This window comes from Mobula birostris, chromosome 7, assembly GCF_030028105.1.
Source record: "Mobula birostris isolate sMobBir1 chromosome 7, sMobBir1.hap1, whole genome shotgun sequence".
NCBI lineage: Eukaryota > Metazoa > Chordata > Chondrichthyes > Myliobatiformes > Myliobatidae > Mobula > Mobula birostris.
Window position 1 is genome coordinate 21,401,922 of NC_092376.1, and position 12,279 is coordinate 21,414,200.

The following is a 12,279-nucleotide window of genomic DNA, read 5'->3' on the forward strand; positions in this document are numbered from 1 at the left end:
TGGGAAGAGAGAGTGAGGCTGACGCTGCGCAACTCTCCCTCACTTAAATCCAAATCACGCGCTAGTCTTGACACCATCATAATGGTGTCGAGGTCCTCATCGGCGTCGACGATGGATGAACAACAACAACAACAGATTATCCTGTGTACTTTCTCACTCTATCATTCTTTGCATTATGATTTTGTGAAGACTGAAAATAGCTTATTAATATTATTGTATATAACCTGTTTATTGGTAAGTGTAACAAAATGTTTGCTCCTTAAAATTCATGGGCTGTAAGAAATAGAAGTGATGGTTGGCAATTGTTTTGACAATTCATTGACTGAACTTCGTGAAAATCCTTGGTTTCCTCTGTTTAAAACATTTAGTCACAAGATCATGTTGTCCCCTTTTTCCATGATCAATTTTCTCCTTTGACAATTCATCTTTGGGAGTGGAAATTGTATTCTTCATCAGGACGACTTTCCCCATCGTCGCTTTGCTTGCTCATTTTAGTGGGTATCCAATCCTAATAATCACCTAGTTTGAACCTCTGCAAGGCCTTGCTGTTGTCTTTCTCTTTCTCTCTCACATTAATCTTCTAAATCTTTCATATCTGTGGTCTTCCAACTTTGCCTCAAATGCATCCAGAAGTTCCTCCTTCAGTGTGCCTTCGCCTGTATAAGCAATGATTTTAGAAATCTACACTATTTCCCCTTCTGAATTTACTGTGATCTTCCACCTTATTAACCAAGATTTTAATTACCTTACGAATATCATTAACTGTTAATTTTCATCTGAATGCAAGCAAAGCAACGATGGGGGAACAAGTCCTGATGAAGAATAGAATTCCATTGCCAAAGGAGAAAATTGATAACAGAGAAGGGTCTTCAACATGATCTTGTGACTAAACGTTGACTTGATTATGTTATTCCAGAATGTTACGCTATGATCTTGCTATAAAATTGCAGGTTAATGTTCTTCAAGTTTTCCCTCATGGCTTTGTATTCACACAGTTTATTCATGTTGCAATACCAACCTTCACACAACATTTGTCTAAATAGAGCCCTACATGTAAGAGCAGTCTTGAATCCTGTTGTAGGAGATTTTTCTTGATGTGGGTAATGTTAGAACCTTAGATGACTTGAAGTCTGAAGACAACTGGGCAACTGAGTGGGGAGTGAAACATAGAAAACCTTCAGCATAATTCAGGCCCTTCAGCTCACAATGCTGTGCCGAACATGTACTTCAGAAATTATCTAGGGTTACCCATAGCCCTCTATTTTTCTAAGCTCCATGTACCTATCCAGGAGTCTCTTAAAAGACCCTATTGTATCTGCCTCCACCACCGTTGCTGGCAGCCCATTCCATGCACTCACCACTCTCTGCGTAAAAAAACAACAACAATAACTTACCCCTGATGTCTCCTCTGTACCTACTTCCAAGCACCTTAAAACTCTGCCCTCTTGTGTTAGCCATTTCAGCCCTGGGAAAAAGCCTGTTACTATACACACGATCAACGCTTCTCATCATCTTATACACCTCTATCAGGTCACCGCTCGTCCTCCGACACTCCAAGGAGAAAAGCCCAAGTTCACTCAACCTATTCTCATTAGGCATGCTCCCCAATCCAGGCAACATCCTTGTAAATCTCCTCTGCACCCTTTTTATAGTTTCCACATCCTTCCTGTAGTGAGGTGACCAGAACTGAGCGCAGTGCTCCAAGTGTGGTCTGACCAGGGTCTTATATAAGTGTAACATTACCTCCTGGCTCTTAAACTCAGTCCCATGGTTGATGAAGGCCAATGCTCCGTATGCCTTCTTAACCACAGAGTCAACCTCCGCAGCAGCTTTGAGTATCCTATGGACTCGGACCCCAAGATCCCTCTGATCCTCCACACTGCCGAGAGTCTTACCATTAATACTATATTCTGCCATCATTTTTGACCTACCAAAATGAACCATCTCACACTTGTCTGGGTTGAACTCCTTCTGCCACTTCTCAGCCCAGTTTTGCATCCTAGGAGTTGACAGATAGAAACTAAAGATATGGTTAGAGTGACTGCTGCCAATATTTTAAAATTAGAGAGGATAAACTTTTTAGGAGCAGGCTTTTAAAAAGTAAAATTGTGTGACAAAAGACTCATTTAATGGAATAGGTCTTTGTGTATTACACATTACTGGGCGGGGGGGTGCGGCAGGGAATTGTCCAAATTGAGTGCAACACGCACAAAACACTGGAGGAATCAGCAGGTCGGGCAGCATCTGTGGAAACAAACAACTGTTCGTTTCCACGGATGCTGCCCGACCTGCTGAGTTCCTCCAGCGTTTTGTGCGTGTTGCTTTGACCCCAGCATCTGCAGAATATTTTCTGTTTACAAATTGAATGCAGTGAGGCTGCAAAAGAATTTTAAGTTTGATTCAGTGAGATAAAATGGAGTTCAGTAAGGGCAGTGGTGATGAATATAAAGTAGAGAGTGTTCTCATTTGGCTGTTATCCTTTAGCCATGTAGGCAAATATGGAGACTGCAGAACCTTATTTGAAATGATTTTGGTGAACGATTTAGTTGATGGTGAAATTAGTTTTCCTAAATTGTTCTGCATGCATTTTGAAATAAATATCCATGCTTTAGACTGCTTCATACATTGAAGCCTAAAATTTATCCTTCTTTTTAGGTCAAGCGATCCAGAAGTAAAGGAGGTTTGGCAGGTCCTGATGGCACAAAGTCTGTTTTTGGCCAGATGTGTGCAAAGATGAGCTCTCTAAGTCCTGATAGCCTGTTGCTCCCGCACCGTGTCTGGAAAGTCAAGTTTGTCGGTATATTTAATTATAAATTTAAATTTTGCATGTTTTTCTTTAGAAGGTGTTTTTCTTTGTTAATTTGTGTAGAGCTGATTTTTTACCTCTAATTTAAATTTTTTTTCCTTCTTTCTATTCTAATTTGTTCTCTCTCTACGAGGAAGACCCAGAAATTTTTTGTTTTTTCTTTCTCTTTGATATTTTCTGCATTTTACACACTAACCTGGTCCAAGATCTTTGCCTCTTGTGGTCATTGGTGGGAGAAGGACATAAATGGTGCTATGGTGGCACAAGGGTCCTGAACTGACATTGTCCCTGGATGCTCTTCTCTCTGGAATTATAGGCCTGTTCAGATTTTGAAGAATTTGATAATGTTCTTTATTATGTATCCCCACCAAACATACAAAAATGATCATGCACAAAATCAGAAATAAATGAAATAATGATCGATTTATCAGAGGAAAATCTGGTCTCTTGCTCCAGGTGAGTCTGTGGATGACTGTGGTGGTGGCTATAGCGAGTCAATTGCTGAGATGTGTGAAGAGCTCCAGAATGGTTTGACACCATTGTTGATTGTCACTCCAAATGGAAGAGATGAATCTGGAGCCAACAGGGACTGCTTTCTGCTAAATCCAGCAGCCAAGTCACTGCTCCACATGAACATGTTCAGATTTCTTGGTATGTAGAATATTCCGATGTCTTTATGTTGGAAGTTAATTTTAAATTGAACCGATAAAATCAAAATTTAAAGATGAAACAAAAAAATCCACATTTTAAAAGAAATGCAATTGAATATCAAGAGTAGGAAATTAGATTCTCTCTTTAGAGATTTACTGTGTGGCAGGGTAAACTTGTAGTAGGGGAGAATTGAGAATCAAACAGATTTTGTTTTTGAAGCAGCAGTGGGGTGGTTTTAAAGAGGTGTGATTTTTGTTTTTCCATTGACAGCATGGTATGAGTCAAACTCACTGCATGAAACATTGAAGTGGAAGCCATCAATGTGTTTACAGCATCCTACTGTTATACAGGGAAGGATCTGTAACTGGGTCTAGATTGGATATGTATCTGGGTCTGGATTTGTCAGAAGATTGGACTGGGCTTGTCATGGTCCCAATCTGGTTCAGATTTGTGTTCCTAGAAGGCTGGACATCCAGCAATAGTGGTTGAGACCTAGCTGCAGACTTTACAGTACTCCATATAATCCCCATGCATGTGCCTTCGTGATAGCATCTAGCATCTGTTGCTATTTTTAAAAGTGTGGGGATGTCCTTAGAATTTCTGGAGAAGTGTAGATAGGCCCATGGCTAGCATGGGCTAATGGTGAGCAGTCAGATGGTACAGAGCAAGGGGTGTGGGAATGGTGAATGAGCTAGGTGAACTCATAATTGGTATTGTGTACAATTGTGCCTAAGGGAGTTTTATTCCATTATAATGAGAGTAGGTTACAGGGAGCTATTGGTGTAATGGGATTGACTTGAGAGTCTACATTTAGTGAATATTGCATGAATGAAAATTGGCAGAAAAAGCAATAGACCTTGACTGAACTAAATTAATTTGAGCAAAATGTATTTAGTCGGTAGACCTGGAGAAGGAGTGGCCGGTGTTTTATCAGTTGACAGAAAAAATTGGTGGGTTGTGGATACTGACAAGGCTAGTCTTTGGCCCCAGAAACACATTAATCAGCTGTTAAGTTAGAGTAATTTCAGATGGAGTTTAATTTTGGTAAGTGATGCTCTGTGGATGACCAAATGGGGCAGGACCTATGTAATGAATGATAGAGCTGTAGGGAGTATTGAGGAACAGGAAATTGTACATGAGCAAAGCTCCCTGAAGGTGTCAGGATATATTGATAAAGGAGGTATGGGATGCTAGCATATGTTAGCTGGGCATAGAATATAAAAGCAGGGAATTTGAGGTGTATGTTAATTAAACATCGATGTTAGGAATATTGTGTGGTCACAAGGCAGAAAGGATTATAATTGCTCTGGAGAGGGTGCAGAAAAGATTCACCTGAATGGTGTCTGGGATGGGGAGTCTCAGTTATGAGAAAAAAACTGAATAGGCTGTTTGTTTTCCTTGGATCAGGGAAGGTCAAGCATTGGTGGGGGAAGGGGTCACCTGATAGAGATGTACAAAATTGAGGGGTATAGTCTTTACCCCACAGCGCAAGTGTCTGTTATCAGAGAGCATAGACTTGAGTGGTTTAGAGGCCATAAAGATGAGTTTTTTTTCCACCTGGAGAGTGGTTGGCTTTGGAATGAATTGCCTGAGAGAGTGGTGGGTGCAGAGATGCAAAATATAAAATGCATCCAGAATTTTATAAGCTAAAGAGGGCTGTTTTTGTGCTGTATGATTCTGGTTCTATGAAAGAGTAAGAATCCTGGATTTAACTTTTTTTTGGTCACCAGGCATGGAAATGATCAACAAAACATTATAAGTTCATTAATTATAGAGTAACCTTTAACCAAATAGAGTTGTTGAACCTTTTGGGCGTATGCCCAAGATGGCACGTGCAAAATACTTTGTTGGCAAGCAGCATGCAGCGCCGCCCCTCACTACTTTAAATCACACACATCATAAAAATATATGTAATGGTTGTCTTTACTGCCAGATGATTTTTTTTTTTACAAACCAAGAACAGTGAGATGTTTTCACGCGAAATGTCTGACACGAACTTGGATAGTAAATGGTTGGGCTAGTTGGCATTGGTTTCACTCTGCTGATATTGTTTTCTTCTGATGTTTGTGAGTGAACACTGGATATTCAGTGATAATGATAAATACTATATGTAGTTTAGTGCTTTTATGAATATTTTTTCACATTTTTTCTGTGTAACACGCTGCAAGCTTTCACTGCTAATGTCATGATTTCTCTGTAGCAGCAATGTTTGGGTTATGACTGGAGATAACAAGGTTTTGAATGTGGGGGGACCTATCCAATGAGAGAAATGCTGTTGTTTCTTGTGAGTCTGGAAGAGAGATTTTCACTGTCTTTTGCTAGGGAGAGATGAGGAGAGAAGACGTGAATGGAGAGACCACTGGATGGAGTGGACTGAGGAACGAGGGTCGAAGGGGCGGCTACAGTCACAAATTTAATAGTACTTAACAGGCGAATTAACAGTTCATCCAGAGTACAAATATCTACCCCACTGGTTCATTGCTCGGGGTAATCACACAGCATCCAACGGAATCAATCCCGAACATAGCTCCCACTGTTGTAACTCTTGCTTCATCTAGTGGCTTAATATAGGGGATGATGGCCCCTGGCCCGGCCAAACTTAAGAAATCTCGTTTGGGTGGATGCTGCGCGATGTGTGCCCTGTTACAAATCAGTACCCCGAAATAACAAACAGTACATGCTATGCAATTAAACGACTGAGCTTTATAATTCTTACTTTGACTGTATGGTTAGTAAAGAAAACAAAAAAAAAAGAAAAAAGGGCCCATTCTCATGAAGCAGTCCATTGTGTAATGTTGGAGCTCACTGTTCGTTCATTTGTTCCCGTCGACCTGTAAGCACAGCCGCCCCTCGGACTCTTGCTCCTCAGTCTACTCCATCCGGTGGTCTCTCTATTTGTGTCTTCTCTCCTCATCTCTCCCTGGCAAAAGACTGCAAAAATCTCTTCCAGACTCACAAGAAACAACAACATTTCTCTCACTGGATAAGTCCTCCCACATTCCAAGCCCTGTTATCTCCAGTCATAACCCAAACATTGCTGCTACAGAGAAAGCATTATATTAGCAGTGAAACATTACAGAGAGGCCATTACGTTAGCAGTAAAACCTTACAGCGCATTACATCTGTTAAATTAGAAAAGATATATTATTTAAGTAAATTAGTTGGTGAGATTTTTAAAGATTATTTGCCCCTTTTCAGCTTGTTCAGAAAGTCCATAATTGCTGTTGCTAATTCATTAATCAGTGATGATCTCTGCTCAAAATTGCCATGGCAAGTGTGAGATTTTTTAAAAAGATTATTGCCAATTTGGGAGCATGCTCTCAAAAAGGTTTGCTAGCTCTAGTCTAGATTAAGTGTTGAATTTTGTAGAGCAAGATTGAACCACAATTCAAAATGCTACACTCTTCACATTGGGTTTAAACAGAGCAGGTGAAAAATTGTTACTTTCTTCTGTTTGTGAATCAGTTGAAGATTATCTGTTTTTGCTGCTGTAAAAAATATTGTTCTGAAACTTTCCATTTGTACTGTAATGTTAGGTGTGCTTCTGGGTATTGCTATACGTACTGGCAGTCCTTTGAGTCTTAATTTAGCTGAGCCTGTCTGGAAGCAACTGGCAGGAATGAATCTAACAATTGCTGATCTGAGTGAGGTAAATGATGATTTTTGTGTTTATTTATAACTACTGTACATTTTGCTTTTAGTACTTGTTTTAACTTGTGTCCAAATATTATAAGTTCCTCCTTTAAATCGAAATAATCTACTTGCCAGTATGTACTTCACAACTGTTCTTCTGTCTTCAGCAGTGGCTCCCAAAATTCTTCTTGTAGTCCTGTGTAGAAATCTTCTTGTCAGGTTTGAGTTCATCTAGGTTCCATCCGTACACTAAAGCTGTAAAATATACTGCCTGTGACTATGACCAGTGCTCCATCCTCGTTCGCGATCATGCTGCAGATTTTGGCATTGTGTACATCACCTGTACTTCTGTTATCCAGTTCAGCGAGTAGCACCCACTTGTTTTCATTATTGCCTGTATAATTGTAGTAAGGCACCTCCAATAACAACAGTGTATCCCATTTCTGCAGTTACCTCTGGAGTCCCTCAACAATCCCCCTTTGTTTACTTCTCTCTAATCATCCACATATTGTCCATGACATACATAGGATAGGGCTTGCTATATTAATGAAACCTGCTTTTTCTCAGCACCTCTATCTCTAGGTTGTTCATCTGGTACACAATCCTAGAACCTGCAACTTTCTCTAGTTACAAACCGGATTAATCTAAGCTGCTCCTGTACTTCTGCAAACTTCCAACAGATTCTTTCTCCTCCCTGGCAACTGCCTTAAATTGGACAAGAATGCTATTAATTTTGTCAATCTATTTGTACCCAAGCCAACCTCCGATTTTTTTCCAATAAAAATTCCCTGCTTTTTTATGAGTTAATCCACTCAGTATATCTCCAGTTGGAAGCCTCATTTGTTATACCTTTTTATGCCTCATTATGCCTTTTGTTTGGGCTTCTGTATTCCTATACTTTCCTGTTTAACCTGTATATTCATCCTCTCTAAGTTAAGGTCACATAAACCTTGCCTGTATTCTACTAAGAAAAACAACTTAGATTTACTGAAAGCTTGATATTCCTAAATCATCTTGGACAATGTCTGTTCCTCACTGTTTTATTTTTTTCAAAGCACCCCACAGCTGCTTCCTTTGATGTATTTGATATTAAATCATGCTTGCCCATAACCCGTGTGTTTGTCAGTCCTGACGAAGGGTCTCAGTCCAAAATGTCAACTGTTTACTCCTCTCCATAGATACTACCTGACCTGCTGAGTTCCTTCAGCATTTTCTATTTGTTGCTTACTAATTCACATAAGTTCCCTATGCCGTAGATTTAAAATTCTTATCTGTGTATTTAAGTACTTTCCTTTGCATATCTTTTCTTACGTGGCTATCCTTTTGGTCCTAAGCTCTGGATTCCTAGAAATCCTGTTTTGTCCCTCTACTTGCCAGGAATTCCTTTGGTGGTTAAAAGCTTCATTTAAGTGAAAGCTGTTGTGCGTTGATGCTGCGGTGCTTTTTAAAAACTGTGTATATATTAGTCCATGTTCTTGCTCGTAGGTTGATAAAGATTTTATTCCTGGCCTCATGTACATCAGAGACAATGAAGCTACAGCTGAGGAATTTGAAGCCATGGCTTTGCCTTTCACTGTGCCAAATGCAAGTGGCCAAGATATTCAACTGAGCTCCAAGCATTCCCATATTACACTGGAGAACAGGGCTGAGTATGTAAGACTGGCCGTAAACTACAGGTAAGGTGGATCACTCAATGTTCTTTCATAATGACTTGCGTAGTTATGAATGTTGCTCTATAATGTAATTTTGTCATGAGACCTGACTGATATGAGTTGAGAAGGCTATATTCCAACCCAAACATAACCGGTAGTATAAATCCTGAAACTCAGGAATGAAGTCACAAATCCATAGGTTCAACAGCCACGTGTGGGAGGGGTGGGATAATTACAGAGGAGCTCAGAGGTACTATCATCGTGACTATCTTCAAGAAAGGGGGTACATTTAACTACAGAGGGGTCTCCGTGCTGCCTTCAATTGCTTTCTCCTATCGGCTGAAGGGATTTGTGGAACAGCTCAGTGTGAATTCCATCCGTCCTGATGCACAGTGGGCATAGTTTTCACTGTACACTGACTCCAGGAAAAATACATGGAGGAGCACCGGCCGCTATTGTGGGGGTTAGCTGTGGTTTCCTTCCATATTCCAAAGTTGGTCAATTGGTTAGTTGGTCAATTTGTAATTGGGTGATGCGGGCTTAATGGGCTGGAAGGACCTGTGTGCTGTATCTCTAAATTAAAAAACAATGAATTAAACATGGTCTCTTTTAACCCCATCCAAAGTCTTTGATTCCAGTTGGGAAAGGATTGTGGGTTTTCCACTTCAAATTCAGTTGCCCACAGGAATTCATTTCTATCTGATGATTATTCCGTGACAACATGCAATCCACAATATTAACCAGTGGAGTCAACAACAGAACCATTCTTTAACGATTGCGTCATTCCTTCAGATATGTTTATTAAAACTTCCTGCAGGCATGGAGCTAATCTTCAGAACAAATAGAATCAGGTTTATTATGACTAACGTGTTGTGGAATTTGGTTATTTTGCTGCAGCAGTGCAGTGCAATACGTCCGATATACTATAAGTTATGATGATAAATGTATGTTAAAAGATAGGTTGTGCAAAAAGAAAGCAAAAATAATGAGGTAGGGTTCATGGGCAGTTAAGAAATCTGATAGCAGAGGGGAAGAAGCTGTTCCTAAAAGGTTGAATCTGTGTCTTCATGGTCCTCTACCTCTTTCCTAATGGTAGTAATGAGAAGAAGGTATGTCCTGGATGGGAGGGGTGGTTACTAAATGAGGGATGCCACATTTTGAGACAATGTATTTTGAAGATGTCCTTGAAGCTGGGAAGGCTAGTGCCCATGATGGAGCTGAATAGGATGCTGTTCACCCTCCAGTGACTACACTTAAACATGAAGATGAATCGTACCTCAGCATCAAGCTGCACCATTCAGGCGTTTGTGTTTGTGCTCACTCAGAGCTCTGAGCCACTCTGATAATTTCAATGAAGTGTGTGAGACAACCACCTCACTCTTAATCTGGGTTGAACTCCATCTTCCACTTCTCAGACCAGTTTTGCATCCTATTGATGTCCAGCTGTAACCTCTGACTGCCCACAACACCCCCAACCTTTGTGTCATCAGCAAATTTACTAATCCATCCCTCCACTTCCTCATCCAGGCCATTTATAAAAATCGCGCAGAGTAAGGGTCCCAGAACAGAGCCCTGAGGCACACCAGTGGTCACCGAGCTCCATGCAGAATATGACCCGTCTGCAACCACTCTTTGCCTTCTGTGGGCAAGCCAATCCTGGATTCACAAAGCAAGGTCCCTTGGATCCCATGCCTCCTTACTTTTTCAATAAACCTTGCATGAAGTACTTTATCAAGTGCTTTGCTGACATCCATATACACTACATCTACTGCTCTACCTTCATCAACGTGTTTAGTCATGTCCTCAAAAAATTCAATCAGGCTCGTAAGGCACGAGCTGTCTTTGACAAAGCCATGCTGACTACTCCTAATCATATTATAGCTCTCCAAATGTTCATAAATCCTGCCTCTCAGGATTTTCTCCATCAGTTTACCAACCACTGAAGTAAGACTCACTGGTGTATAATTTCCTGGGCTATCTCTACTCCCTTTCTTGAATAAAGGAACAACATCTGCAACCCTCCAATCCTCCAGAATCTCTCCCGTCCCCATTGATGATTCAAAGATCATTGCCAGTGGCTCAGCAATCTCCTCCCTCGCCTCCCACAGTAGCCTGGGGTACATCTCGCCCGGTCCCAGTGTCCTATCCAACTTGATGCTTTCCAAAAGCTCCAGCACATCCTCTTATCCCTATAATCACCAAGATCCTTTTCCATAATGAATACTGAAGCAAAGTATTCATTAAGTACCTCTGCTACCTCCTCTGGTTCCATACACACTTGTCCACTGTCACACTTGATTGGTCCTATCCTCTCACATCTTATTCTCTTGCTGTTCACATACTTGTAGAATGCCTTGGGGTTTTCTTTAATCCTGCTTGCCAAGGCCTTCTCATGGCCCCTTCTGGCTCTCCTAATTTCATTCTTAAGCTCCTTCCTGCTAGCCTTGGAAGCAGAAATTGGGAACAGATGTTCTCAGGGAAACGTACGGCAGAAATGTGGTAAATGTTCAGGGGATACTTGCATGGTGTTCTGCATAGGTGTGTTCCAGTGAAATAGGGAATGGGTGGTAGGGTGCAAGAACTGTGGTGTACAAAAGCTGTTGAAAATCTAATCAAGAAGAAAAGAAAAGCTTACAAAAGGTTCAAAAAGCTAGGTAATGATTGAGATCTAGAATTTTCTAAGTTCCTGCCTGATAGCTTCATATTTCCTCTTACTCCAATTAAACGCTTTCCTAACTTGTCTGTTCCTATCCCTCTCCAATGCTAAGGTAAAGGGGATAGAATTATAATCACTATCTCCAAAATGCTCTCCCACTGAAAGACCTGACACCTGACCAGGTTCATTTCCCAATACTGGATCAAGCACAGTCTCTCCTCTTGTAGGCTTATCTACATATTGTGTCAGAAAACCTTCCTGAACATATCTAACAAACTCCACGCCATCTAAACCCTTTGCTCTAGGGAGATGCTAATCAATATTTAGGAAATTAAAATCTCCTACACGACAACCCTGTTATTATTACACCTTTCCAGAATCTGTCTCCCAATCTGCTCCTCGATGTCCCTGTTACTATTGGGTGGTCTATATATATATGTATATATAAACACCCAGTAGCATTTTTGACCCCTTCCTGTTCTTAACTTCCACCCACAGAGACTCAGTAGCCAATCCCTCCATGATTTCCTCCTTTTCTGCAGCTGTGACACTATCTCTGATCAGCAGTGCCACACCCCCACCTCTTTTGCCTCCCTCCCTGACCTTTCTGAAACATCTAAAGCCTGGCACTCTAAGTAGCCATTCCAGCCCCTGAGCCATCCAAGTCTCTGTAATGGCCACAACGTCATAGCTCCAAGTACTGACCCACGCTGTAAGCTCATCCGCTTTGTTCATGATGCTTCTTGCGTTAAAATAGACACATCTCAAACCATCGGTCTGAGCATATCCCTTCTCTATCATCTGCCTATCTTCCCTCTCACACTGTCTCCAAGCTTTCTTTATTTGTGAGTCAACCACCCCTTCCTCCGTCTCTTCAGTTC

General features: G+C 41.0%; 1 protein-coding gene across 8 annotated transcripts in view; it reads left to right on the forward strand.

The window, feature by feature from the left end:
- The window catches only part of herc2 (HECT and RLD domain containing E3 ubiquitin protein ligase 2), a 231,142-nt gene that overhangs the window by 206,893 nt on the left and 11,970 nt on the right, over positions 1 to 12,279 (forward strand). For all 8 annotated transcript variants that reach the window (XM_072262724.1, XM_072262731.1, XM_072262725.1 and 5 more), the window contains 4 exons: positions 2,656 to 2,797; positions 3,263 to 3,457; positions 6,994 to 7,106; positions 8,576 to 8,766. In XM_072262724.1, the coding sequence (XP_072118825.1) occupies positions 2,656 to 2,797; positions 3,263 to 3,457; positions 6,994 to 7,106; positions 8,576 to 8,766 (641 nt within the window). The remainder of the gene's footprint in view (positions 1 to 2,655; positions 2,798 to 3,262; positions 3,458 to 6,993; positions 7,107 to 8,575; positions 8,767 to 12,279) is intronic.